We start from the raw sequence: 26,239 nt of genomic DNA, 5'->3' as shown, positions 1-26,239 counted from the left end.
TATGAAAAACAAGTCATTATCTGTTGTTTGGTTCCCCCACCCCCACCCCCAATGTCTGGAGAAAGTAAGGGGAGGGAAGACAGAACTTGAATGGAACTCTATTTTAATATCTGAGTAAACTTGTAAGAACTAATGGTTATTTAATCATGTTTCCTTTGGGGGAAGGGTGTAGGGGAAGATCCTGTTGTGTTCTTAATCAGTTCCTGTATAAAACAGTATTTTTTTCAATCTGATACTGATGTCAGACTTCTGTTAATCATAAAGAAATATTACAGCCCATCTATGTGTATCAAATGAAAATGAATAAAAATATTGCTTAGCTTGAAAACAGATTGACAGTCTACTGGATTTTATCTCAGTGAGGTCTGAAACTGTCCAGATTCTGTCCTCAGATGTTAATTACTTTGCAGATGGAAACACTTGAAACCACATAATTCCTGTGAGCTGCTGCAGCAGTGGTGTCAAAGTGTGATGATGACATTGACACCCATGTGTAACATATGTGCTATAGTTAGTTTGAATGGCTGTATGGTACAAGAGCCTCACTGGAAGGCTCAGCAAGTCAACACAGAAATGTGTGAATTCCTAGTGACTGAAAGATGCTACTCTGCATAAATTTAGGTCCTCTGTGGTTGCTATTACTTTTGGGGGGGGGGAAAGGTTTCTTAAATACTCTTTCAGTTTAAAAACAGATGATTAAAATAACTACAGTACTACTGGATTCCATTGTTTTCTGTGATAGCCTCTGAAGCTGGGATCAAACTGAGTAGAGAAATAGCAATAGGTTTTGTGGTATTTGAAAGCCATCAGAGAAGATCTGGAGGAATAGGGTAGCAAGAGGAGGCAGAAGGACAAAGAGTATTTGCTTTTTATTTACTGAAGTTAAATCCATAAATAATCATTGAGATTCTCCTTCAGCTGAATGCAGGCTGTGGCATCACAGGTTACTGGCAGCAAAATTTACACGGCAATGTGTTCTTAACTTGTTCTTCTAGAGATGACAGAAAAGGATAGCAAGTCCTGTTAAGGTACTGCGGATCTTTCCTCATGTATCTAGGGTGATCTAAACTAGAGATGATATACGTGTGTATGTGTTTTGTATCTGCCACCATGTGCAGTGAAGTATTTTCAAATTGTTCTTGTTTAGTTTATTGATTGTGAACTATAATTCTTAGGATAATGTTTAACTAAGGTGTTTTCTTCCAGGATATTTTAATAACTGAAAGTGATATATCTCCTACTTCATTGAAGTGAACTATTCTTCTAAAATGATAAAAAGAAAAGCCCCCAGGCTTTTCGTCAGAATTGCAAGTTGCAGTGCTGGCATAATTTGTTTTTCATACATTGTTTATTGGTTACTGGAACTGTCCATTTCTATTATTTAAAGAAATAACTGTTACAAATTACTAAAGTATCCATTTTCTGGTGCTCTACAACATTGATACAATGTTCTGCCTTACTAAATCAAAATGTTATGCTGGGTGACAGATGCAGTAAACTTTGACAGAAAGAAGTAGTCGCTAAGCAGGGGAAAAGATCTTCATAGTGGAAAGCTTCCATAAAATATTGTTTGTAAATGTGAGTAGGGTATTTATTCTTGTTCATCTGAAATTAAGCTTTTTCCTTTCACTTATGTGTGTTTTCTGCATTTATATATACTTTTTTCATAGCCCCTTCCTTCAAGAAACTAGAGAAGGAAAGGAAATGCACAACAATTACAAGTAGAAATGGGTATGCCTGTCATCACCAGTGCTATGGCTGTTTTGAGACTATGTTCACTGTCTCAGATTTTGCTGAACTACTTTTAATCTGTAGGAGGAGTAGGACTCGTCACAGATTTAAATGATTTGCTGCTGTTTTACTTAAGACTTGCTGTAGTTCCCCAATTTCATTTTGCCTCTCTTCTTTTTTTTTTTTGTTTTTGTTTTGTTCTAGGTTTTCTCTTCTGGTTTTGGTTCTTTGCAAAATGAATATTGCATTGTTTCACAAAGGTTGGACCCTTCACTAGAATCTGTCAAGAACAGTGCACATAAATCAACAGTTTATTTTTCTTGAAGACTTCTGTGCAGCTTTTGAAGTTTTAATCACAATGAATTCGGGCTTATGGAGTCAAGAAAAACCAAGTTCATCCTACTGGGAAGAGCGGATCTTTTACTTGCTTCTCCAAGAATGCAGTGTCATAGACAAGCAGACTCAAAAGCTCTTGAAAGTGCCCAAAGGTAGCATTGGGCAATTTTTTCAAGACCGTTCTTCTGTGGGACACTCCAGAAATATTCCTTGTAAAGGGAAGAAACTGCAGATTGGATTAAAGATTCTGGAACAACCTCATGCAATCCTCTTTGTGGATGAGAAGGATGTTATAGAAATAAATGAAAAACTAGCTGAGTTGCTTTTGGCCATTACTAACTGTGAGGACAGATACAGTCTGTTTAAAAGCAAAAGCAGGTTAACTAAAGGCATCCAAATAGATATTGGCTCGCCTGTTAGAGTACAGCTGAGATCGGGAGATGATAAATTTCCTGGAGTTGTTCGCTTCCGAGGACCCTTATTGCAAGAAAGGTCCCTCACAGGGATATACTTTGGAGTAGAGTTGCTGGTAGGTTTCTTGCTAAGGGGGAGCATCATATATATTTTGTAAGATGAGCTAAATATCTTCTATTTAAAGAGGTAGTAGTAATAATGCTTCTAGAAAAAAATTATTACCCCTAAGAATTTCGTAGCCTTCAGTCTTTTCATAAGTATTGTTATTGATTACCTGTGAACACACTGTATCACATCAGCCTTGTATTCTGCATGTTAATTGAAGCTTGATGAGGTGCGTGGGCTGGCAAAAAGGCTTGAGCATACTCTGACTGTTCCAGCCTAGAAAAATTTTATTACTTACATCCCCGTTGTGGCAAATACCTGACTCTTAGATTTCTGTTGAAATTTTCTGTTGTTTTTCCCTGCACATGTCAGAATACAAGCCATAAATGCAGGCTTGGATTTTAGGGCTGCTGGTTTTGTAGAGCCCTGAAAGCCAAATGGCATCTAGTTAAGATGGAGAATGTTGCTGTTCTGTGCTGCTAGTGAGATATTTCTGCAAAATTAATGTCAACCAATAGCTTTTGAAGGATTAGATTTGGGAGAGTGCCACTCTTGCATTAGAAGTATATATTTCAAAGTCCTCTTTAAACTTTTCACAAATTCTTTGCAATTCCCACCAAGTGTGTCAGGCCCAAGTGCTTCTGAAAATCAGCTGTCTTTATTTGGCACCTAAGGGGAATTTTTGAATGCTTAGCATTATGTCTAGTATGAATTAGTCTTGTCTTGATATGGGAAAAATTTGATGATGGAAGCAAGATTTGCACCTGAAGAAAGCATGCTTCTCTGAATACAACAGCTTCTGCCTGCAGCTACTCTCTAATCTAATGGCATCTTACCCACTGCCTATCTTCAGGGAATAAACAGTATGTTTGCCACAAAACCAGCAATAGAATTCTCCCAATATAACGGTAGCTCATCAGGCAGATTCTTACTGCAATTTCTCCAAAATGCTGGATTATGTTACTGCTTTTGTAGTAGTCTGCTTTTGCACAAAATACACTGCTTCTTTTTTTCTTTACTTTTTCTCCCTCCTCCTCTTTCTTCTTCAACACTTAGGAAGAAGGTCGTGGTCAGGGCTTTACTGATGGACAGTACCAAGGCAAGCAGCTTTTCAGATGTGATGAGGATTGTGGGGTTTTTGTTGCTTTGGACAAACTGGAGCTGGTGGAAGATGACGACAATGAACTGGAAAGTGACTATGCAGCTCCAGTTGATGCAATGCAGGTAGAACTTCCTCCTCTGGAGATCAACTCCAGGGTTTCTCTGAAGATAGGAGAGAGTATAGAGTATGGGACAGTTATATTCTGTGATGTCTTACCAGGAAACGAAAGTTTAGGATACGTTGTTGGAGTGGACATGGTAAGAAAATAATCTGACTTTAATAACTTTTGCATGTGTGTTAGCTAGTAAATTACATGCAATATATAAGAAGAAACATTATCCACAAGCTACTTCAGCGGAGGCTGACCTAAAATGGGAAATAAACACTTGTGTTCAAAGACGTCCGTTGGTGGTAATTGTTTTTTGGCGTAAGGTAAATGGTATCCTATTTGATGCTAAACGGTTCAGACATACTCTGGTTACTCTGAGGAGCCTCCACTGAGCTACTTGCAATGTTACCTGTCAGTCTTGGAGTAATGGAGTTGAGTGTTTGTCTTGTGAGATTGGCTTTGTTCTGCCTTTTAAAAAAATAGGCTGGATTCTTTTTTCTTTGTAAGCTGTCTTTAAAAGCTTTTTTTCACGTAAATTTGGTTTGTTTGGCTTTGTTCTACCTCAGAAGTTTTGAGTTTTAAGTACAAATGTTGATCTTTCAAGAAAATGTGAAGCTAGTAATTAAAATTATTTCTAGCAACTTAAATTTTTTAAAATGAACAGCTTTCAAATTTTTGGTAGTTAAAGGGTGTTTTGTTTTTGTTTTGTAGATCAGGTGCTTCCATTTCCTTGATTGCAGTAGCTGTTGCCTAATAATTCACTGGAATTGTTCTAACTTGCTTATAAACAATGGATTTTAGTAGAGGAATGCTTGTTAAAGTAGAAAATACTTCTTAAAAGAATGGTTTTTAAGTATGCCTTTGTCTTTAAAGACTCTAATATTTGACCGTTCTAAATACAAAGTTCATTACAGGAAAAAGTAGATGTTGTCAAACCTTTTATTTTCCTACTTTTTATGTTCCTAAAGACATATGTGTGTATTCTGTACGATGTACATGTTCTCTTGGGATACATGTAACATGTCTTTCTATTTTTAGGATAATCCTATTGGAAACTGGGATGGAAGATATAATGGAATACAGCTGTGTAGTTTTGCAAGTGTTGAAAGTACACTTCTTTTGCATATCAATGATGTTATGCCAGGTATGCTCTGCTTTCTTAACCAGAAGGCAGGCTTTTATAACATCTCAACCTAGGCACAGTTATATGATTAAAACAATACTGTGGAATTAATATCCTAAATTCCCTTGAATTAATTTAACTTTCTGTTTTACACTTCTCTTCAGTTTTCTTCTCCTTTTGGTTATAGTCTCACCAGTAGGAAAGGTTTAATTTTGAAAAAAATGTGTGTCAAATTGCGTAGTATTTACAATGTTGTACAGTTCTGTAGTGTTCATGAATATGTGAGTGTCTGTAGCTGGACTCTTTCTATTAAACATTGTTCAATTTACTCCAGGAGTTATATCTTGGATCAGAAAGCTGTTCTTTCTGTACTTTAAAAGTGTTGATAGTATTGTTTATGCATTCTGTGAGTAAATATTTGAAAATTCATAGCAAGACTGTGGAAGTAATCACTGTCCACAGTTATTCACTGAGCATTGTTAGGTTGTAACCACTACAGTCTCCCAATTCCTTTTCTGAAGAAAGAAAAAAAAGTTTCATGTAAAACTCTTGTGCTCTGTCTGAAGACAGGTACTAATGACTGTGTGGTCTTGTACAGCCTGTAGTCTGTAACTGTTGCTCTCTCTTCAGGTTGGCTAACTTTTTCTTATGTTCACCTACTACTTGTTGGTTTAGTTGAGATGCGTGTTTTTGCATGAATTCTCCTCTCCTCTCTGGAGAATTCATGGGGACTTCTCCATTTTTGGGAAGAGAGCATTGGTTGTAGATGTGTAGGTAGAAAACAAAGTTCAGAATTCCATGTATCCATTTCATGTAATGGAAGCACGCGCATATGTTGAAAAACATGAAGTCAATCTATTTGATGTGTTCAAGAAATAATGGTAGACTTCAAAGTAATTGCTGATGTGATAGAAGCAAATCCTATATACATAAAATGTTGGTTATATGCCAAACAAGGTTTTGCTCCACTCAGTTTTAAAACTTATGATGCTAGACCTTGTGTCAGTTATGTTTTGAGTTGAACTTCTCTGTGACATAGTAAAAGTATGGAAAGGGAAAGCTAATATTCTCTTCATATACCACATCGTAGAGACTCTGTCACAGGACAGGAGGCCTCCCAAGCTTGCCTATACCTCAAGAGGTGGTGGTGACAAAAGCTTATTCAATCATAGTAAGCCAAAGGCTACAGGTATGTATGGGAAGTGGTGTTCTTTAAAAACTTACATTGCTTGGGGAAAAGTGTTGCCTTGCATTTTCTATCACTTCATTTTATTATTTCAGTTACATATCAAGTTAAGTTTCTCTGAAGTAGAGTGTTAGTATGAATTTATTTAATCATAATAAAGGTAGTAGACAGTTTAAGTTAAGACTACTTAAAATACCTTTGCTTTTGTGAAAACAGTTTGAGATTCAGCAAAAATTCAAGAGCATGTTATCTAGTTGTGTACTATAACCAGTTCAGGGCTGTATTCTGGTTTTTTTCTGGAAGTGTGTTGTGTGTTTGGGATTTTTCTTTTTTAATGAATATATTTTGCTCTGTTCCTTCTGCAGGACTAGAAACTTCCAAATTTTTAGCTTAGGAGCAGGTCCACTTAATAGTGAATATGTTAATTTTGCTGTGATTCAAAAGCAAAATTAAATTTCCTGAAATATAAACTTCTTTTGACTCTGATTTTGACCAGCTCTGAAAGTCATACCAGGGAAGAAGAAAACTGGAAGGGAATTTAAAAATTATTTTTCAACAAATTTTTTAAAAATATTTTAATCATTTTAAGGCAGAAATAAAAACTCACTGTATTTTTTAGTTTACTTGTGGCTATTCTGGGTTGTAGAATACTAATGGCAGTATATTCTGTAAGCTTTCATTCTGCCTGGCATTGGATGCCGGCCTAGATAGTCTTCACTGAGGTACCTGTGGTTGTATGTTGGCACAAGTTATAGCTGTGTGGAATTGGATTGATAATTTATTTGCTTTTTTATTTGAATTTTTTTGCTTTAAAAACAGCAGAAAAAATACCTGCTGTACACTCTATCTCGTGTGCTTTCTTATATCCATAATTTATAGTAATGAAAAACTTGCACTTGAGGGGTATTTTCTGTGACCTGTTCAGGTTGGTGGCTTGAAGTTTGAGCTTGGAGGATTAAGCTGGTCTGGGATGAGCTGCCACGTTGTTATTAGTTTAGAACTGTATTAGCTCTGACAGAGTTTGCTGCTTTGTGTAAAGGCAAAGTTACTATACTTCAAAGTATAGTAACAAATTTATACTATGAAGTAAGAGTGTAGCTAACTCTTTGTAAAAAGACTAATCTCCCCAGTAAAATGTGTTGTTTTCCAGGATCTACCTCTGAACCTGGAAATAGAAACAGATCTGAAGTCTTCTACACATTAAATGGCTCATCAGTTGACTCTCAGCCTCAAACAAAAACAAAACCCCCATGGTATATTGATGAAGGTAAAAAGAGATGATAGTGTTTCATAAAAAACAGACAAAAACCCCCACAAAATCAAACTAGAGTGTATTGATGTTCTTTAAATAAAACAAGTACGAGTTTAAATTTAAAACAGTTTAAAGATTTTGTTTTAGTGGAAGGCATACTGTATCATGAAAAGCATCTTGGATCCCCTCTGAAAAATCTACTCTGTCTTAATTGACAGACTTGTTTTATTCTGCATGTAGGAGACTATATTCTTGGCAACGTATGTAAAGCTCTGTGGGAATATGTATGTCTTGCAGGCAAAATAAAAGCTGAGGCTTGGAAGGAAGATATTCCTTGTAGCCAAGTATATAGTCATTCTACTTTGCTTGTCTTTTTGTAGCAAATGTTACAGATCTAAGGGAACCGTAATATCCTGCCATCTCAGCTAATCAGCCTGGAAATAGGGGGGGAAAAACCCAAGTCTGACTAAGCATACATGTGTTTTTGTGTGGTTTTTTTTTTTTTTTTAAAGTTACTTCTGTAAAATCTTTGAATTCTTAAAAGTACCCAAAGGATTAGTATATCTTGATTTGCTTCCAGATCTAATTTTTTTTTCCTGGTCAACTTTTCTAAAGTGTGGTTGGCTGGTTTAGTGACTGAAGGGGTAAATACTAGACTAACAATGTTAATTTACAATGGAAGCCTATAGCAGGAGTAGCCCCTGAATTCCATGAACTGTAACAAGAAAATGGATTAGAATTTTTCTTGGTTGCCTAACAGATGTTGTTTCAACAGCTTGGAATTCTGTTTAAAAATCAGTTTATTATAATATTTTAAATAAACAAGGTAAATATCCTATCTAGAAAGGACTATAGAAATAAAGGATTAAATTTTTAAAGAAATTTTTGGACATTAGCTTCAGTTGATAAAACAGCATGAGGAGAAGAGGTGATGAAGAGGCTTTTGCTCTGAATACCAATTGTGTATTAGAGACCATGTAAAGAGATGAGGGAAGATACAGAACACTTGTATTATTACATCTAGGTGTGATCTCATTTATCAAGAACTGCATTAGTCATGACTTTTTAAATCCTTTATTCTTTATAGACACTGATAGATTCCTTGTGTTAGAACTAAAGTATATTGTGATAGAGCTAGGGGAATAAACATTTTCCCATTTGCGAATCATGTCTGCAAGCAATTATTCATATCTCTATAAGCTGTGAACCAAATCCTTTCCTCAGTCACACTGACCAATGAGTTCTTCCTAGTTTTGCCCATTACAGTCATAATTCTTGGGGATGTTAACTTGTATTCAAATAAATATTCTGATGTAGGGTTAATTAAAAAGTTTTCCACCTAAACCTTCCTGTAGTTTCTTGCTAAAGTCTCCTTTCTCTGTGCTGTTCATTTCTGTTGGTTGTGGTGAAAATGGTAGGTCTACAGCAGTGTCTTCTCAGCCAGTTCTGTCTGTCCAGTGTTGCCAAGTGACAAACCTCTTCCTATGTGTCCCCAGGTGTTAGTGCTTCCTATACAGGACACCCATTAAATCAGATGTGGTTGCAGATGCACTTCATTGGTTTGATAGTTAAACACTTTTGTAAGATGGGGGATAAAAAGCCCCAATATTTACTAACATCTTGGGTTTGATTTTAACAGTTGCTGAAGACCCTGCAAAATCACTTACTGATTCATCTCCTGGATTTGGGCATTCTTCACCACCACTGCAACCACCTTTAACAAACTCTGTGTCTACAGAAAACAGATTTCACTCCCTTCCTTTTAGCTTGACAAAAACGACGAGTACTAATGGTACTATTGGACATAGTCCTCTCTCTTTATCTGTTCAGTCAGTCATCGGTGATGTAAATACAATAGCTAACCAGGAGAGCCCATCAACAGCAGGCCCAGTCGGGAACTCGCATGGTCTTGAAGCAGGTTCCTTGGCTGAAGTTAAAGAAAATCCTCCTTTCTATGGAGTAATCCGCTGGATTGGCCAGCCCCCTGGCGTAAACGAAGTATTAGCTGGGCTGGAACTGGTAAATATAAATTGTAGTTCATGTTAATTACGTGTTACTAGTTTTGTTTCTGAAAGTTGGTGTCTGTATACTTTGCAAAAGCAGTTAGTCTGGAGGAATTTGTCCAAAAAGGTTGCCATGTGGTCTGCTTACAACATAGCTAAATTCTTAGATGAGGACTGACTTTTGTGGCTGCCCTAGACCTGACTCTGTTAATAGGCTCTGAGATGTCTTTGTGTCACAATGGGTAATTGAATTTGTAGGACTGGTCACTTACTAACTCTAAAGGAGTGCCCTTTTGTTATGTTGTGGACATTTTAATTGAAAAAAGCTGACTGTATTTAGAGGTTCTTTGAAATACAGATTTATATAAAAGGAATTAGCTGTAAGTCTTTACTGAATATCAATTTTTTGTTTGGTTTTTGCATACCAGCAAACAGGCAGCATGGGAGTTATAACTGTCAGAGTCATAATGCTGATTTTGATAATCAATGGTAGTGATACTGTTGACTTGACAGCTATGTATTTTATGCATTCCTATGGTGCCTTTGTAGATTCACAGTTGCTGCAAATGTGAATTGCTGTTATGTACTGACATTTACACTGTGTTAGCTGCTGCAAAAGTTGTGATTGGCTATCAGTTAAATTAACGTGTGTACAATTAGGACAATAGGGTTCTTTATTTTGCGATAATGTTCAGTAAAATTTCAGATAAAGCAGTGTACAATTACAACAAACATACTTAGCAAAGTAGGTGGAATGTGACTGGAATTTAAGCTGTTAAGAAAACTCCTGATTCTTGCAGGTTTCTTGGGTGAAGCTCAAGCTATAGTTTTCCACAGATGTTCTGAGACTGCATCTTAGAATACCCCCAGTTAAACTGGGGTCTTGAACTTGCCTGTCATGCATTCCTGCATTAAAACCTAGCAATTGTTAGTAAGCAGAAAATATAGTTTAAATTGTGTTATTGAAGATAAATAATGATCACAGAATCACAGGTTGGAAGGGACCTCAGGGATCATCTAGTCCAACCTTTCTGGGAAAAGCACCGGTTAGACAAGATGGCCCAGCACCCTGTCCAGATGACTCTTGAAGGTGTCCAACATGGCCGAGTCAACCACTCCCCTGGGGAGATTATTCCAATGGTTGACTGTCCTCACTGTGAAAAATTTTCCTCTCGTGTCTAATCGGAATCTCCCCAAGAGCAACTTGTGTCCCTTCCCCCTTGTCCTCTCCATGTGACTCCGTGTAAAAAAGGGAGTCTCCATCTTCTTTGTAGCTACCCCTTAAGTACTGGTACACAGTGATGAGATGCCCTCTGAGCCTCCTTTTCTCAAGGCTGAACTAACCCAGTTCTCCCAGCCTATCCTCATCTGGCAGGCTTCCCAGTCCTTTGATCATCTTGGTGGCCCTTCTCTGGACCCCTTCCAGCCTGTCCACATCCTTTTTGTACAGCGGGGACCAGAACTGTACACAGTACTCCAGGTGTGGCCTGACAAGCACTGAGTAGAGCAGGATGATGACTATCTCTGCTGGCGATGCCCTTTTTGATGCAACCCAGCATCCTGTTGGCCTTCTTGGCCGCAGCAGCACACTGTTTGCTCATGTTGAGCTTTCTGTCCACCAGGACCCCCAGGTCCCTTTCCACAGAGCTGCTCTCCAGCCAGGCGGATCCCAGTCTGTACTGACTCCTGGATTATGTTTTCCCAGGTGCATGACCTTATACTTGTCCTTGCTGAACTTCATAAGGTTCTTGCTGGCTCACTCTTCCAGCCTATCCAGATCTCCCTGCAGAGCAGCTCTCCCTTCTGGAGTGCCTACTTCCCCACTCAACTTGGTGTCATCAGCAAACTTCATCAGGCTACGCTTGATGCCGTTATCCAGATCACTTATAAAGATGTTGAATAACATTGGGCCCAATATCGATCCCTGGGGGACTCCACTTGTGACAGGTTGCCAGTTTGAGAAAGAGCTATTTATCTCCACCCTTTGGGTGCGGCCTGTCAGCCAGTTCCCCACCCACTGCAGAGACCACTTGTCTAGGCCATAACGCATTAATTTCTCCAGGAGGAGACTGTGGGGGACCGAATAGAGGGCCTTGGAGAAGTCCAGGTAGACAATGTCCACTGCCCGCCCCATGTCAACCAGGCAAGTCACTTTGTCATAGAAGGCCACCAGGTTTGTCAAGCACGATCTACCGTGCTTGGCTTTTCCCAATTGCATGCTTCATTTGACTTGTGATGTCCCCCAGGAGGATTCGTTCCATAACTTTCCCAGGGACTGAAGTAAGGCTGATGGGCCTATAGTTACCCGGATCCTCCCTCGAGCCCTTCTTGTAGATAGGGGTAATATTTGCCTTCCTCCAGTCCTCTGGGACAACCCCCATCCTCTGTGACTTCTCAAAGATAACTTGTTGTTTTTCATACCTAGTTTGTGTTGTCTTTCCTTGCTGGACATTTTTTGTGTTCTGAAGCAGGTGTTTTTCTTGCGCAGGTTAGAGTCACGCTGGAAGTATTCACACTACCCAATGCTTAGTGATTTTAATTGACTTTTAAAAGGTGCTCAGTAGTGCAACGTGCTCTTTCTAACTACAGAAGAAATCTGGAGTGACTAGCTACCTTAGTTAAGTTCCTATTGTTAGCTAGGTTTAATTCTTGCTGCTCTTTTCCACCTCCCCCAAGCTGCTTCTGATGGAGTTTGTATTTTATTTTGAATGGAGTGAAAATTTAAGCTTGAAGAAAAAAGTGCAACTCTTAATTTCCTCAATAAATCCACTTAAAGAACACCTCAGCTCAAGTTTTGTGTACTAAAATGCAGGAACGTTGTATATCAAGCTTCAGAGTACCTGAAGGGTGATGTACGGGTAAATATTTTATCAAGTGTCTTACTGCAGAATTCTAGAAATAAGAAAAATAGTGAATTCTCACTTGAATTTTCAGGAAGATGAATGTGCAGGTTGTACAGACGGAACATTTAAAGGAACTCGATACTTCACTTGTGCTCCGAAGAAAGCTCTTTTTGTTAAACTCAAAAGCTGCAGGCCAGATTCGAGGTTTGCCTCACTACAGCCCGTTTCCAACCAGATTGAACGCTGCAACTCTCTAGGTACTGAGCTTCTGCTCATTACTTATTTATCAGCTGGGAACTGACCTAGGTTTTGGTTTCACAGATTCCTGTGATATGTTCTTTGTATTGAAAACTTAAAAAATCTGTACAGTTACTACTTAAATGAGATTAATGAATAGAAGATCAGTCTGTACAGAATGTAATGCTTCTATGGATTACTTTTTTAATGCTTTAAAACAAGAAAATATTAATATATTTTTAAAAATTTCATAAGTGGTTTTTTTGTTATGCTGTACATTTTTTACTTTAGAAGTTGTAAAGCAATCTTGCTGAAAATGGTATTTGCAACTCCAGCAATATGTGAGTGCATTATCAGAAAAAGACAGTTACTTTTCTGTAATGTCAAATTTAGTTTTTGCCTAAATATTAATATAGAAAAGCATGTATTTTTATGGTGGAAGTTAGTGGTGAAAAACTCAATTTTTTTTCTAACTTCAAATATTTTAGGTTTCTTGGGTCATGTTGCCTGGGACAAGAGCAAAGAAAAAAGTGCCTGTCACTTGTAAAATAGTGTGAATAGGGCATTTATAATGAGGAGAGAACTTCATTCCTACTGGATAAAATGAATTCAGTGCTGCAAGCTTTCTGAACCGCTCTTAACGTGCATTGTCAGTAAGGCCTTGTTCACTCTCTAGAAAACAAGGGGTCTCAACTATAACAAAATGCTATTCTAGTCCACAGAAGGAATGCTTACATGAAGGCAGCACTTAGCTATAAAACATTAATAGGAAAATATCAAGGAGGATAAAATTTGAGGCTTTAAAGTGTCTTTTGAAAAAAAAAATTTCAGCCTTTGGAGGTTACTTAAGTGAAGTGGTAGAAGAAAACACTCCTCCAAAAATGGAAAAAGAAGGTTTAGAGACAATGATTGGAAAGAAGAAAGGTATCCAGGGTCATTACAACTCCTGTTACTTAGACTCCACCTTATTCTGGTAAGTTCCTAATTTGTATAGTGGCATCCCATGCTAGAAATGCAGAACACGTGATCTTTGTTGTAATGACTGTTTGTATTACTGTGCAGCTTAAAGTCACGCACTGCAATCTTTGACACATAACTGTGCTCTTTCAGTATGAATGAGTTCTGCAGCATTCGCTGCATGACATGAAGTGCTAATCATGTCCAAATTGTACTGGTCCTTATGTATCTATACTCTTCTTGACTGTAAATGGTTGAGAGTACCGAGGCTGAGGGGTGGAGGGAGGGAACTATCTCTTACAGTTTATTTGCAGATTCCTGCCTTGGCAACTGGCTTTGTACTGTGCTGCAGAAAGGATACTGGGTTAGAGTGGACTTTTACTATTGAATACAGCTATATTGTCCTCTGCCCATAATGATCTCTTTTTGAGTTTTAGTTCTTTAATTTTTCCTGTGGCTTTGCTTGGTTTGTCTCCTGTTGCTCAGGCATCTGAATGGTTGTATCTTCCAGAATCAAAACAACCTTCCTTTTCTTTTTTTCCTTTGTAGTCTGTTTTCTTTTAGCTCTGTTTTAGACACTGTGTTACTCAGACCTAAAGAAAAGAATGATGTAGAATATTATAGTGAGACTCAAGAGCTGTTGCGGACAGAGATTGTGAATCCTCTGAGAATGTAAGTAAAGATGTCAAATGGTCTCTGGTCTAATATAAATTTTATATGAGATCCTGCTGCATATGTGTTCCTATTGCAAACCTGAAAGTTTTGGCTAGCTGCTGCTGCCAGTCTGTGTCTTTTGTTGGTGGGTTGTTTTTTTTTGTTTTTTTTTTTGAGTATTTTTACTTGTTCTTCATGGTAAATTTGATCAGCACTGACTGAAAATTGTTATTCATTGTTTGGTGATAGAATGTTTTCACTAGTCTTTATTTGGAAATGGCGATCAGCATAAAGCTATTACAAAATTCGTATAGGTACGAATACAAAAGCATTGATAAGTACAAGTTATGTTGGTTCACAGCATTTGTATTTACATGGTTTTAATGCTGCTGTTCTTGACAAGAAAAGTATTTCAGTTATGTTGGAGTTTCACAATTTGATAGATTAGCTTTAAAAGTTTCATTAATTTTTACATGTGGTCGGCAGTGGTCAAAACGCTTTTATTAAAAGAACTCAACTTGAGCTTTGTAATTTCTTAGGCACAATGAACAAAGGAAATATGGCAAAAATCTGCATGAAAAGTAACTTATCTTTAGCTTTTTTTTTTAAACATGTGAGCAATATGTAGTTCTGAAATTCTGTGGGCTGTCACTGAAGAATTTATCACAAAGCTTTAATTTTGATTCCTGGAGTAAAATGGTGGCTTCTGAACCCTTGTTCTTGTAAGGTGTGTGTACTTTGCCTGGTGTGTTCCAGGGTTCTGTGGTATAGGTAGTAGGATATACACCAAGTAACGGAAATCTCAAATGGCTGAGAAGTAGGAGAAGTAAGACTTTCAGTCCTTTCCACCAAGCATAAAACTTTCTTTGCAGTTTTTGTAAAGTTTTAGAGGAAAAAAATAGAATACTCAAAACTTCAACGTCTTGGGTCAGCAATACAGTTCTGTATCTTTCTCAGATATTGAAATAGTTTTTTATTAACAACTCCTGCAGTGCTGCTGTTATGTAATATTCTGAAAACGATGTATTAAGCAGCGCAAATCAAGCAATGAAAACAAATCAAAAGTAATTGACTGGCAAATCATAAAACAGTTATCCTGGCAAGTTAATGTTTAAAACGAGTTCTTACAGGTTATGCAAGAACATTGAGCACTGCACTAAATTTACACTGTGTTAAAAAAAAAAAAAGAAAGATTGAATATGAGGAGTCAGTACATAGGATTAAAGAAGTAATGTACATGGTTAAAGAAGGATCTGAAGAACCTGTATTTCAGCATTTGAGAGATTTTTTTTTCTGATTCTGAGTTGATCACAAACTAATAGCTTATTAAACCCATTTATCTTAGATATGGATATGTGTGTGCTACAAAAATAATGAAACTGAGGAAAATACTTGAAAAAGTTGAGGCTGCATCAGGATTCACTTCAGAAGAAAAAGGTAACTGAGGAGGTTTTCCTTTCTTCAATATTTGCAAGAATCGTAATACGAAGGAACTGAAATACCTTGCTATATAATCGTACCAGAACAAAACACACAAATATTTTTCTGTAGCAGTAATATATCTACCAGGGATAGACCATTGGGTGGTAAAAAGGCCTTTTCTGCTTCCTCAGGTCAGTAAGGAACCCTAGCTGAACAGTTTCCGCCGTAACAGTCTTTCACTGACTAGATTTCTTTTTTTGCCTTCCTCTGCCCATGTAACCCCTTTCTAGCAGTTAAGGGAGATCTAAGGCTCTTCCCCAGAAAGGAAGACTGTGATAAGGCTGGGGTCTTTGTCCTCTTTCAAAACGTCGCTTTGGACCCTGAGGAATAATCTTTCCACTACAACATTTCATTGTCACAATGGTTATGTAGTATTTTAAGAAGTAAAATGTGTAAATTATGTTAGAAAAAGAAATTCCCAACCTTTTGGTCTTCTGCCGGATATAACAATTAACTAGCATTGTATTTTGTAGCTGTTTCATTTCTGTGTGGGAGAATATTACTCTCTCTTGTAAATGCTAAATGCTGAAAACCAACATTTATTGCAGTTAGGGGCAGGAAGAGAAATAATATACCAGAAAACTCTCAGTGTTGGGGAGGAACAGACCTCTGGTAAGCTAGTAGTGGCTGCATTCTTGGTTAGAGAACTCAGTCTGTAGTTTAGATGAACTTTGTAGTATTGTGTGGCTTTTATGTAAGTCTTACAGTCACTACTCCTCACTGCTTCTCTGCAGCTTCACTGTTTTCTTTTGAAAGCTTTTATTTCTCCCGGAAAAGTTGTGTGGTGCCAAGTGATTCCTCTGAAATACAGAGCATATTTCCAATCTTTACTGGAAAGATTTGTTACCCTGTTGAGCCTGTGTCTTTTATTAGGGCCATTTGACACCAAAAGAGTAAATAGAGGTTTGTGTCATGAAAATGTTTATGGTTTGTCATAATCTTATTTTGTTAATAAAGCTGTAAAAGTGAACATTTACTTTTTTCCTATTAAAATTTTTGAAAACTTTCATTTAAATTGTCTTGAATATCGTATCTGGTTTTGCATGCTAACAAGAATTTTTTTCCTTACCCCCCCCCCCAGATCCAGAAGAATTTTTGAATATTTTATTTCATCATATTCTAAGAGTTGAGCCACTGTTGAAAATAAGGTGAATCTTTTTTCTTTGTTGAACTCATCTGTTTGTAGAGGCTGATGAGGGGAGAGTATCTGCTGCCTTTCAAATTGTGATAGCTCTTAGAGCACCTGTGACTTGTAATTCATATTTCTGATAAGATTCAATATAATAAAGCTATATTGATGAATTTGACACTAATTCCTGCTTTCTTGGTAGGTGGGTTTTGCCCCACTGGTCACTTGTTGGAAAAGCTCATGATCATAGTTTCATGAGAAGTGGACAAAGATCCCCTGTCCCAGTGCTGTCTGCTTGAGAGCCTTACTGCCTTCCTGTCAGTTGTGCTGGAGAAGGGCTGTTGCAAGAGGACCATGCAGCACTTCCTAATGTGGCCTACAGCTTATATCTGCTTATTTCTGGGACAATCTGCAGAGACAGTTGAATTGGTGTTTAAGCCATGGAAACTGATTTGCATTTCTTCTTTAAGGCTAATGAAGCTATTTCAATGGTTTGCCTTGATCAAGTTTGGCTTCTCTATCAAAATAACAGATACTGGCATTTATGTGTGCCATCATTCTTGACTGTAGCACTACAAGGATTCAGCTGTCATAACTGAGTTTAATAGATGTAGGGATTGTTGCCCACTGCCATGATTCTGTTAGCCTGATGCCTGATATTCTTGGGTTCCTTGCTGCATTTTGTGGCAGCAGCAGTGTTACAGGGCATTTCCTGTAGTTTTCCAGGCCATTTCTCTAATTGCATTAGTTTACATGCTGCTTTAGTTCAGTAGTGTAGGAGGTGTATAAGTGCCTGCTTATCTGCTGCGCTATGCAGAGATGCAGGAGCTAGGGCACCACACCTAGAGCATCTGTGCATGGTGTGCTGTAGCTCACTGTGTAGATGCCATTTGAATACACCGAGGCTATCTTCTGTAGGAGTTCTATAGGAAACGTTTCAAAATTTTCCTGGGATTAGAGATCAAGGCATATCACGAATTTGGAACTGTGTTCCTGCTTCTGCTTAGACAAAGGTCAATGTTTGGTAGGTTTAAAAAAAAAACCCCAAAAGCCAAAGCACAACAAATAACTTCAAGCATGTGTTGGGTGTGTATAGAAAAGTGTGTAGAGAATAGCTTGCCATCTTAAAACCTTCGCATTTGTTGTTACTGCCTCTCTTCAATTCTATGAAATACGATGTGCTGAGAAACCCCTGTGGCTAATGTAGTATTCTGGTGAAACAGCTGGGATACAATACTATAATTATAATAATAGTATTTATTATTATAGTATTTATTATTATAATTAGAGTAATAGATCTCATGTGAGAGTGCATTTCTAGTTTTTGGTAGTTAACAGGTATGCTGCTGTGGCAGAAGTCACAGCTGAAAGGAGTAAAGTAAAAGCAAGGGAAGATGCATCTTAATCCACTTGTATGTTCCTGCACTACCTTCCACATTCCTTTAATCCCCCTTTTGTAAAGCTTGGCCTTCAAGGTTTTTGTCATGTTGGTGCCATACAGAGAACAGAACTTCTGTTCCATTATTCAGCTTTCAGCACCGAAGCTGGTGTGTTTTGTGCAGGTACCGTAACTCTTTAAGAGTAATTCAGGAGACTCCTTTCTTCTTAGGTTTAAAATTAATATTAGTAACTTTGAGCATCCTACTCTTACAATCCTTTCAACACCTGAGTACTCTAAGAAGCAATGTTGTCTTAAATTCTGGCTGGGATGGGAGGAGGTTACTGTTTATGGCAAATTTGATGAAAGTTCCCAGGAATTTCATCCCAGGAACTCTTCACACTGGGATGAAACGGCTCCTACCTAATTTTGTTTTGTCTTTGGAGGCCAGTTACTTGTATATGCTTTTTTCTCCATGATAGCAAAATCCATTTCTTCAATTTGAGCAGTCTTCTATATACTTTCTTATGTCCCTCCAGAGGTTGAATTACTCATCTGAAGCTGTCTTCCCAAATAGCTCAGATTTATGTTTATGTAACAGAAATATTACCTGAAGACATCATTACTTAATTTTGACTTTGTTTTGAGACATCTGACCTCAAAACTTACTTAAATTGGTAGCTCAATCCTTTGTTCCTCTCCCTGTCCATATAAAACTGTTGTGGTTTTGTGGTTCTTGGGGTTGTTTTTGGGGGGTGGGGACGTGGTTTGTGGTGGGTGTGTGTTTGGGGTGTGGTTTGGTGGGTTTTTTTGTTGTTTTTTTTTTTCCCCTGTCCCCCCCCCCCCTTTTTTCTTTTTGTGAGGATGAAGTTTATCCAGCCCACTTACTATGGCAGTTAATGTAGTAGCCTGCCTTCTTTATGTTTGCCTATGTGTGGAAGGCTTCTTCACAATTAGAGCTGGAAAGCCCTTAAATTGGGATTATCCTTTTGGAGAGCTCTCTGTTAACTATATAACAAGTCTGTCATGGCTATAGATACGGCTAATGCTAGCCACCTATGTGAGACTTCTGTTGTAGCAGTGTAAATATCTCCCTGACTTAAAAGGAAATGTTTCATTAAATCCAGTCATTTTATTTATTTTAACTCCTTATTGGGAATATCATAATGAAGAGAACTATTTTTGTTCCTTTTGATGTTTTATTACTGAAACTTTACTTGTCTTTCCAATGAAAGCTGCTTTAGTGTGTTGGAGTTTTCAATGCATATGCCTAGGAAGTATTTCTCAGTTGGTAGATCAGTAATGCATAGACATATGTTTTAAAAACATACTCTGAAACTTATAGCGCTCTTATTTCTTAAAGAAGTTTTTCTAAAATCAGTCCACGCTTAATCCTTGATTGCCTATCATCTAAGGCACTTTGTGCTGGCTTTTTTTTTTTAAAGCACAGTATATTTCAATGCAGAGGGGGTGTACCGACTGTTTTCTGGAAGATGATATTTTCATAGTAGAATACAGTCATCAATACAGTAGAGCTTCAATCTTTTTAAATCTGTTTTTAGATCAGCAGGTCAGAAAGTACAAGACTGTTACTTCTATCAAATTTTTATGGACAAAAATGAGAAAGTTGGAGTCCCAACAATTCAGCAGTTACTAGAGTGGTCATTCATCAACAGCAACCTGAAGTTTGCAGAGGTGGGTGACAGCTGTTGATTTGTTAGAAGTGACGATCCCTAGATATTGGCCCATTTTGGGCAAATGGGATGAAAGTATGATTTGGCGCAAAACCAAAATGTGGATATGTTGGAAATGAGAGTACTGGGCGGGTGGTACAGGTTGCCTACAGTACAAAAGTATTTTAAGATTGACTTAATGACATGTATCCTTTAGCTGAACAGACCAAAGTAATTTAGGTAAAGAATTACTAACAGGTAACTTCTTAGTTACTGCCAGTAAATTGTCTTAAGGACTAATATTTTGAGAGATGCCTGTTTGTATAAAGCTTTACAAAAGTAAGATTGTTTTTCTTCTGCCCCTTCCAGTATGGGGGAGTGCAGTCCAGTATATTTAATAACATACTTGAGCATGACTGGGACCTACGACATCTGACAATTATTTAGATGCCACTTTCCAGGGCTTTTTTAGCCATAGTTTCTCTCAGACTTAATTTTGGTTTGCTTATCTTGTTAATTTTGAAGTCAATGTGCTGCAAACTTAAATAACATGAATATGTTTAAAGCATTAGAAGTATGTATCTAAATTTAGATAATTATCTATCTCAAGGTCATTACATTATATTCTGGCATTTTACCTAGGCACCCTCTTGCCTGATTATCCAAATGCCTCGGTTTGGAAAGGATTTCAAAATGTTCAACAAAATCTTTCCATCCTTGGAATTAAATATAACAGACTTACTTGAAGATAGTAAGTATACAACATTGTGTTGTGTAATAAGAGAGTTGTTGAGAGTGTCTAACAGTGGAAGTAAGTACTCCTGGTACTTCTGTTGGGTGGTTTTTGGTGGTGGGTTTTTTTTGTTGTTTGGTTGTTTTTTTAAAATATTTAACAAGACACTGTGGGATGCTCGGGCTGAGAGAAAAGAAAGTTTAGTGGCTAGAATGTGGTTTTTTTTCCTCATGTCAAAAGCTATTATTCAGAAGAATGTGTCGAATATAATTTGCTTGATTATGTTTATTCACTTCTTCAGTATCTGCACAACTAAACATATTTCAAAACTGTTGTTAAAATTGACTTACTAGCAGCAAAACTTCATCAATATGGCAGGTAGGAAATCCTAAGAGCTAAATGTAGCACTGAGATTGGTTAACAGGTACTTAGAATGTTGACTATGTTTCATTAGTCTTCATCAGTTTATGCTGCTTGTTTCTAAGCTTTTCGTCATTAGTTTATCAAACTAGAAGAGAACCTGAGTATGTAAACCTGCAGCATCTAGTGGTGGTGCATTTTTCAATTATAAAGCTATCACTTTTTTTGTGACCTAAATTTCTGACATTTGTCATCCACTGAATTTTTCACTGCATTACCTAAGAAAAGACACCTGGTTTCATATTTGAGAAAAGAATTAATAAAACTGCTAAAACTTATTAGAATAATAATCTCTGAAGCTGTCATGGATTTTCCTGTCACTGTCATGGCCATCAGCTTATGCTATTTTTTATTTTTCCTGGTGTTGGCAGACATAGGGGCTAATCTAGCTGTACCAATATAATGAGAGAGAACCAACTCTATGTAAAAGCCTGTTTTTACTTGTTCATGCAGTTGATAAAACTTAATTTTTATCATCTTCTGTTTTGCAACTTACTGCTCTAAACCTTTTTCTCTTATTCCACATTATGTCAAAGGGAAGAAGTTAAACACAGTGGTACACTTCTGCTTTGACTGGCAATCTGTTTTTAGCTTTTTTAATGTAGTGTTTCTCCACTTAAAGTAGTAATCCTCCCTCCTTTCCATACCCCTCATAGTTTTAAAAGAAACAACACCCCCCCAAAAGAAACCCACCCCAAAAAACCCTCCTCAGATTGGAGACTAATATCTTCTTTAAAAATGCAGCTCCGAGGCAGTGCCGCATATGCGGAGGGCTTGCTATGTATGAGTGCAGAGAATGTTATGAAGATACTGATATTTCTGCTGGGAAAATCAAACAGTTCTGCAAAACCTGCAATACACAAGTAAGTTGTTGTCTTTGTTATTCTACATGGGTTTAACCCAAATGGTATGTGCTGTAACAATCGACAGGAGGACATAAGTGTGTAGTGAGATCTCACCAGCACTAGTGTGACTGCACCCACCAAATAAAGCGTAGCCTGTGGTGACAAGTCAAGAACTCCACTTAACTCTGCACCATACTTGTCAACAGCTTCTTACTAAAAACATGGCAACTGCCAAATCCAGGACTGAATCAGTGGAGAAGTAGTAATTGTAGGCAGCTTGGAATATGTTTCCTGTTGCCTGCTTTAAATCGTAGCTTTACATACATGCTACCTTGTTTGAATTGATAAATTCATGACATAGAACTGTCTGGTTTTGAGAGCTGGTTGGTAACTTGCATGAAGCTGTCATAAGCTTGTTTTCAAGTCTGAGCATAGTAGAAAATTGTTGCATTAAGTCTGACCTCCCTTCTAACCTTAGGTTTGGATTTTCTGGGCAATATTGATATACTGGTAGGAAAAAGTAGAAGAAATATATTTAGTCTGCTACTGTTATTGCGGTTCCTTCTCTAATGTCATTAATCCTCAGTTCAGCAGTAGTGTTCTTTTTAGCTTTGTCTGACACTGAAACAAGTAATCTTACGGGGTGTTTTTTTTTTCTTCTGAAATATCTCTTCAATTGTAGGTTCATCTTCATCCCAAGAGACAGAGTCATAAATTCAATCCGTTGTCGCTACCTAAAGATCTGCCAGACTGGGATTGGCGACATGGCTGCATCCCCTACCAGAAGATGGAGTTGTTTGCTGTTCTCTGCATAGAAACAAGCCACTATGTAGCTTTTGTTAAATACGGGAGGGATGACTCTGCCTGGCTTTTCTTTGACAGTATGGCTGATCGGGATGGTAGTTTTTTTTATTTATTCTTATTAATTTTCTCTTAATTTTTTACATTTATTACATTTAAAATTTCAGTGCCTATTTCTTACCATCTTGGGGGTATGAATGTCATTTAACTTGAAGGACTTAATGGTGGGACACTAACCTGGACCCAGCCTTACCTCAGTGCATTGATTTCATAGCAGCCACTGATTTGCATAATCTGAATTTCAGCTAGATTGCATGCCTTAGCAAGTAGTTGGTATAGAAATAACTGCGAAAGTTTTCTAGCAGGATTTCTTATACGTTTTGCTATACTTTGCAAGTTTGGCAGAGAGAATAATTTTAAATAATCAAATGCAGTAATGTGTTCTTCCAGTCTATATTTAAGTGGATGTACACAATTATCAGATAGTATGCAAATATTTTTATTGCTTTTGCTTAAATGACTTAGTGTAGGTGTCCTTAGAATAAAAGAAATAGTCACACATTACGTCATCTATGCCATTTAGAGTTACCAGTGCAAACTGTTACCCTGTAATATTACAAATGTCAGTAAAACAAGTGTTCTCTTAGATACTGCTGCATTAAATAGTGGTTAAATAAGGACCCTCTGTTCATTTCTTGTGCTTGAGAAAAACAGTAATAGACGCAAGTGTCAGTGTCATAGAGTTCTTTGTGTGAAGAATTCTTGAACCTCCTGTTACAGTGTGATTTGGGGGGGGGGGGGTGGGGTGGAGAAACTTGCCCCCTGGTGAAAATGAAACTGCAACAGGATTAAAGTCTCTTTCTTGTAACAGCCAGAAGGCAAACAAGCTTTGTTTCAGAGTGCTTGAAATGTGTACCGCTGAAGTCTGTAAAGAACCACTTTATTTCAGGAATGTAGATCACTGTACTCACTGGATGTATCTCCTGCTGATCTTAAGGCTTTTTTGTATCACAAATATTTTTCTTCTGCTGGTGCTATAAGCTAAAAATGTCTGCTGGGGAGCCACATCATGGAAGTCCATACTTTTTTGAATTTGCTCATTTTTATGTGGAAAATGGCCAGGAGCAAACTCTGCCTTAGTCTTGCAAGTCAGGAACAGACACTCATGGTTTAGAAATTAATCAACTGTTACCAGTTGTCATGTTATTAACAAATTCAGTAGCATTTGAGGTAGAATACATATTCCAGTCACTCTCCGAAATTTGCACAGAATCTTTAGTGTTAACGAAACCCCAAATGTCTCGTTCCGGTGGGGGTGTTTTGCGGTGTTTGTGTGGGTGTGTGTTTGTTAGTAACACTGCAAGATATTCTGACACCAATTGTGATTTTTCTTGAACAGTATGCTTGTTGTCTAAGTTTATCCTGCAGTAGTCCAGAATGGCATATTTAGATTTTTTTTAGAAGGCATTTTCAAGAACTGGTGATGCTGTCATAATTGAAGAGTAAATATGTGCAGATGCTATCCTAATCTGTTTCTCTTTCTTTCCTCATGGTTAAAAGGAGGTCAGAATGGCTTTAACATTCCACAAGTTACCCCATGTCCAGAAGTTGGTGAATACCTGAAGATGTCTCTAGAAGAATTACACTCACTGGATTCCAGAAAAATTCAAGGCTGTGCACGGAGACTACTTTGTGATGCTTACATGTGCATGTATCAAAGTCCAACGATAAGTTTGTACAAATGAACCACATCCTCTGGAAAACTGAAGAAACAGTATAGAGTTATCTGCTGTTGCATTTGCCGCATTTTTGGGTTAGTTATAATGCAACCATTGCTGGCAATGGATGCGATGACGAGGAAGAAATTGACTCTGAGAGCAGAAGGGTTACTGTTCCAAAAACTAAATGCGGAGTTCTATAACCGAAGTATTTAAGCATTTTGCACTCTGGGAAGTGTGCTTGTGTGTGTGTGTTTTATAAACAAAAAAAGTGAAGTTACTAAAACTTAAAGCTTTAAGTGCATTGATTAACATTTCCAAAAAGCCTGTGTATAAAGGTGGAATCATAGCAGGAGAAACCTCCTTAGTCCACTGACAATGTAAAGATACACTGTTCTTGCTGAGTGGGTTTCTGTGGACTAAGGATGATGATTCTCTTGTGTTTCTCTACCCTCCACACCCACCTCTTCTCTCCACCCTTGAGCTTTCTAGTACCATACATTCTCTGTCTTGTGGAGAGTAACTTCAGTGTCGGTAAGATAAATTTTAGACTGTTCATTGCATATTAATTCTGTTCTGTTATGTCTACTGCATTCTTTTCAGATTTGCATCTTCAAAAATTAATGTTCATTTAAAGATCTGAATTCCTATCTTATGAAAATCAAACATGCAGATTTGCTATCTGTTCACTTGCAATTTTTGGAGGGGGGGAAAGGAGAAGGAGGTATTAAGGGGAAGCATAATAGCTGAAATATTAAATCAGCAATGAAAGTTAACAAATGTCTCTTTCTAAGTGTCTATTTTTGAAGAAACAAAGCAGTCTGGAACAGAATGATTGGAGGACAAAACAGTAAACTAGTGGATTGCCTCAGGGAAGGTTACTTAAGTGGATTCTAGTCCTTGGTAAAACATATTTGACTTTTCTACAGTACATTAAGCTGCTACCTGGGAGTGTGTTACACATCTGACTCTTATTTTCAGAATTACTAATTAATATTAACAGTCTCTGCCTGGAAAGATGAAACTATAAATTTCAGAGATGAAACTATAAATTTCAGTGGTTCAGAGTTTTACTGTACACCAAGTACCTGATGAAACTAACTTGAAAAGCTGCAAAACCTTTGTTGATGTAAAATGTTACACTTTGAACTCTGGTTCCTGTTTGTAATGAAATGCTGTTACAGTTGCTTTTTAGCTACTTCTGTCTACACTGACTGCAAACATGCAACTATGTATATGTATATATGTATGTATATAGTGTGTGTGTGTATATACACACACAGAGAAACGTCTGGTTGTAGAAGTTGCATATTGAGCTGTACATTTTCAACTCTAAGATGTTTTATATGGAAAACTTCCTTTTTGGGATCAAGTCTGTAGCCACAAAAATATAACAGGGGAAAAGCCACTTAGAAAAAGCCCATGTTTTAAAGACAACGGAGACTGATCCCATTGCTGTAGGAAATGTGGTTACTTTTGTTCTTGGAAATGTTAAACTCTCTCTTTAGGACACACTCTACCACAGAAGAGGAGAAAGAAAGATACTTGAAAATTATGCTTGAAGGACTAATCTGTCTAAAGCAAGGGCTGCTGAGATAGTTGATCTGTTCCATTAGCTGCTGCATGAAGTGTGTTCTAATTTGTCACTCTCAAGAGCAAGAAAGTTACTAAAAGCATCACAGTTGCTTCTGCCTCTCATAGTCTCCTGGCTTTCATGTTCCCTTCCTTATTTATCTAGTCTGATCCTTGGCAAAGTTCTTATTTCTTTAGTTTCAGTACTACTGTGAGCTCTGGGGGCAAAAACCTATTTCTTTAGTTTTGGTACTGCTACATGCTCTTCAACTTTTTCTCTCCTAAAACATTTGAGTGAGCTTTAGGTGATGGATTCTATAACCATCTATTGAGGGGTGGGTTATTGTCCATTGCCTCTTCCTTGGCGACTTACCATCTTGCTCTGGAACAGCAGCTGCAGATGCTCAGATGTGTGGACAAAGATGCCATAGAAGCA

The 26,239-nt window shown here is 37.5% G+C and overlaps 1 protein-coding gene across 5 annotated transcripts in view; it reads left to right on the top strand.

Annotated features, from left to right (window-relative positions):
- Nucleotides 1–26,026, top strand: part of CYLD (CYLD lysine 63 deubiquitinase) — a 28,518-nt gene extending 2,492 nt beyond the window's left edge. For 3 of the 5 annotated variants that reach the window (XM_064459409.1, XM_064459406.1, XM_064459407.1), the window contains exons 2-17: nt 1,936–2,596; nt 3,643–3,945; nt 4,836–4,941; nt 6,011–6,109; nt 7,257–7,373; nt 8,998–9,377; nt 12,296–12,461; nt 13,273–13,414; nt 13,948–14,070; nt 15,398–15,489; nt 16,616–16,682; nt 19,604–19,736; nt 20,357–20,465; nt 21,612–21,730; nt 22,395–22,611; nt 24,074–26,026. In XM_064459409.1, coding sequence (XP_064315479.1) covers nt 2,090–2,596; nt 3,643–3,945; nt 4,836–4,941; nt 6,011–6,109; nt 7,257–7,373; nt 8,998–9,377; nt 12,296–12,461; nt 13,273–13,414; nt 13,948–14,070; nt 15,398–15,489; nt 16,616–16,682; nt 19,604–19,736; nt 20,357–20,465; nt 21,612–21,730; nt 22,395–22,611; nt 24,074–24,258 — 2,865 coding nt within the window. In that variant the 5' untranslated portion in view covers nt 1,936–2,089 and the 3' untranslated portion in view covers nt 24,259–26,026. The remainder of the gene's footprint in view (nt 1–1,935; nt 2,597–3,642; nt 3,946–4,835; nt 4,942–6,010; nt 6,110–7,256; nt 7,374–8,997; nt 9,378–12,295; nt 12,462–13,272; nt 13,415–13,947; nt 14,071–15,397; nt 15,490–16,615; nt 16,683–19,603; nt 19,737–20,356; nt 20,466–21,611; nt 21,731–22,394; nt 22,612–24,073) is intronic. The other 2 variants (XM_064459410.1, XM_064459411.1) reach the window with 2 other exon arrangements.
- Nucleotides 26,027–26,239: the final 213 nt, after the last annotated feature.

This window comes from Phalacrocorax carbo, chromosome 8 (assembly GCF_963921805.1).
Source record: "Phalacrocorax carbo chromosome 8, bPhaCar2.1, whole genome shotgun sequence".
In the NCBI taxonomy this organism is placed as follows: domain Eukaryota; kingdom Metazoa; phylum Chordata; class Aves; order Suliformes; family Phalacrocoracidae; genus Phalacrocorax; species Phalacrocorax carbo.
The sequence above is the reverse complement of the archived record's forward strand: the minus strand, read 5'-3'. Positions and strand labels throughout refer to the sequence as shown.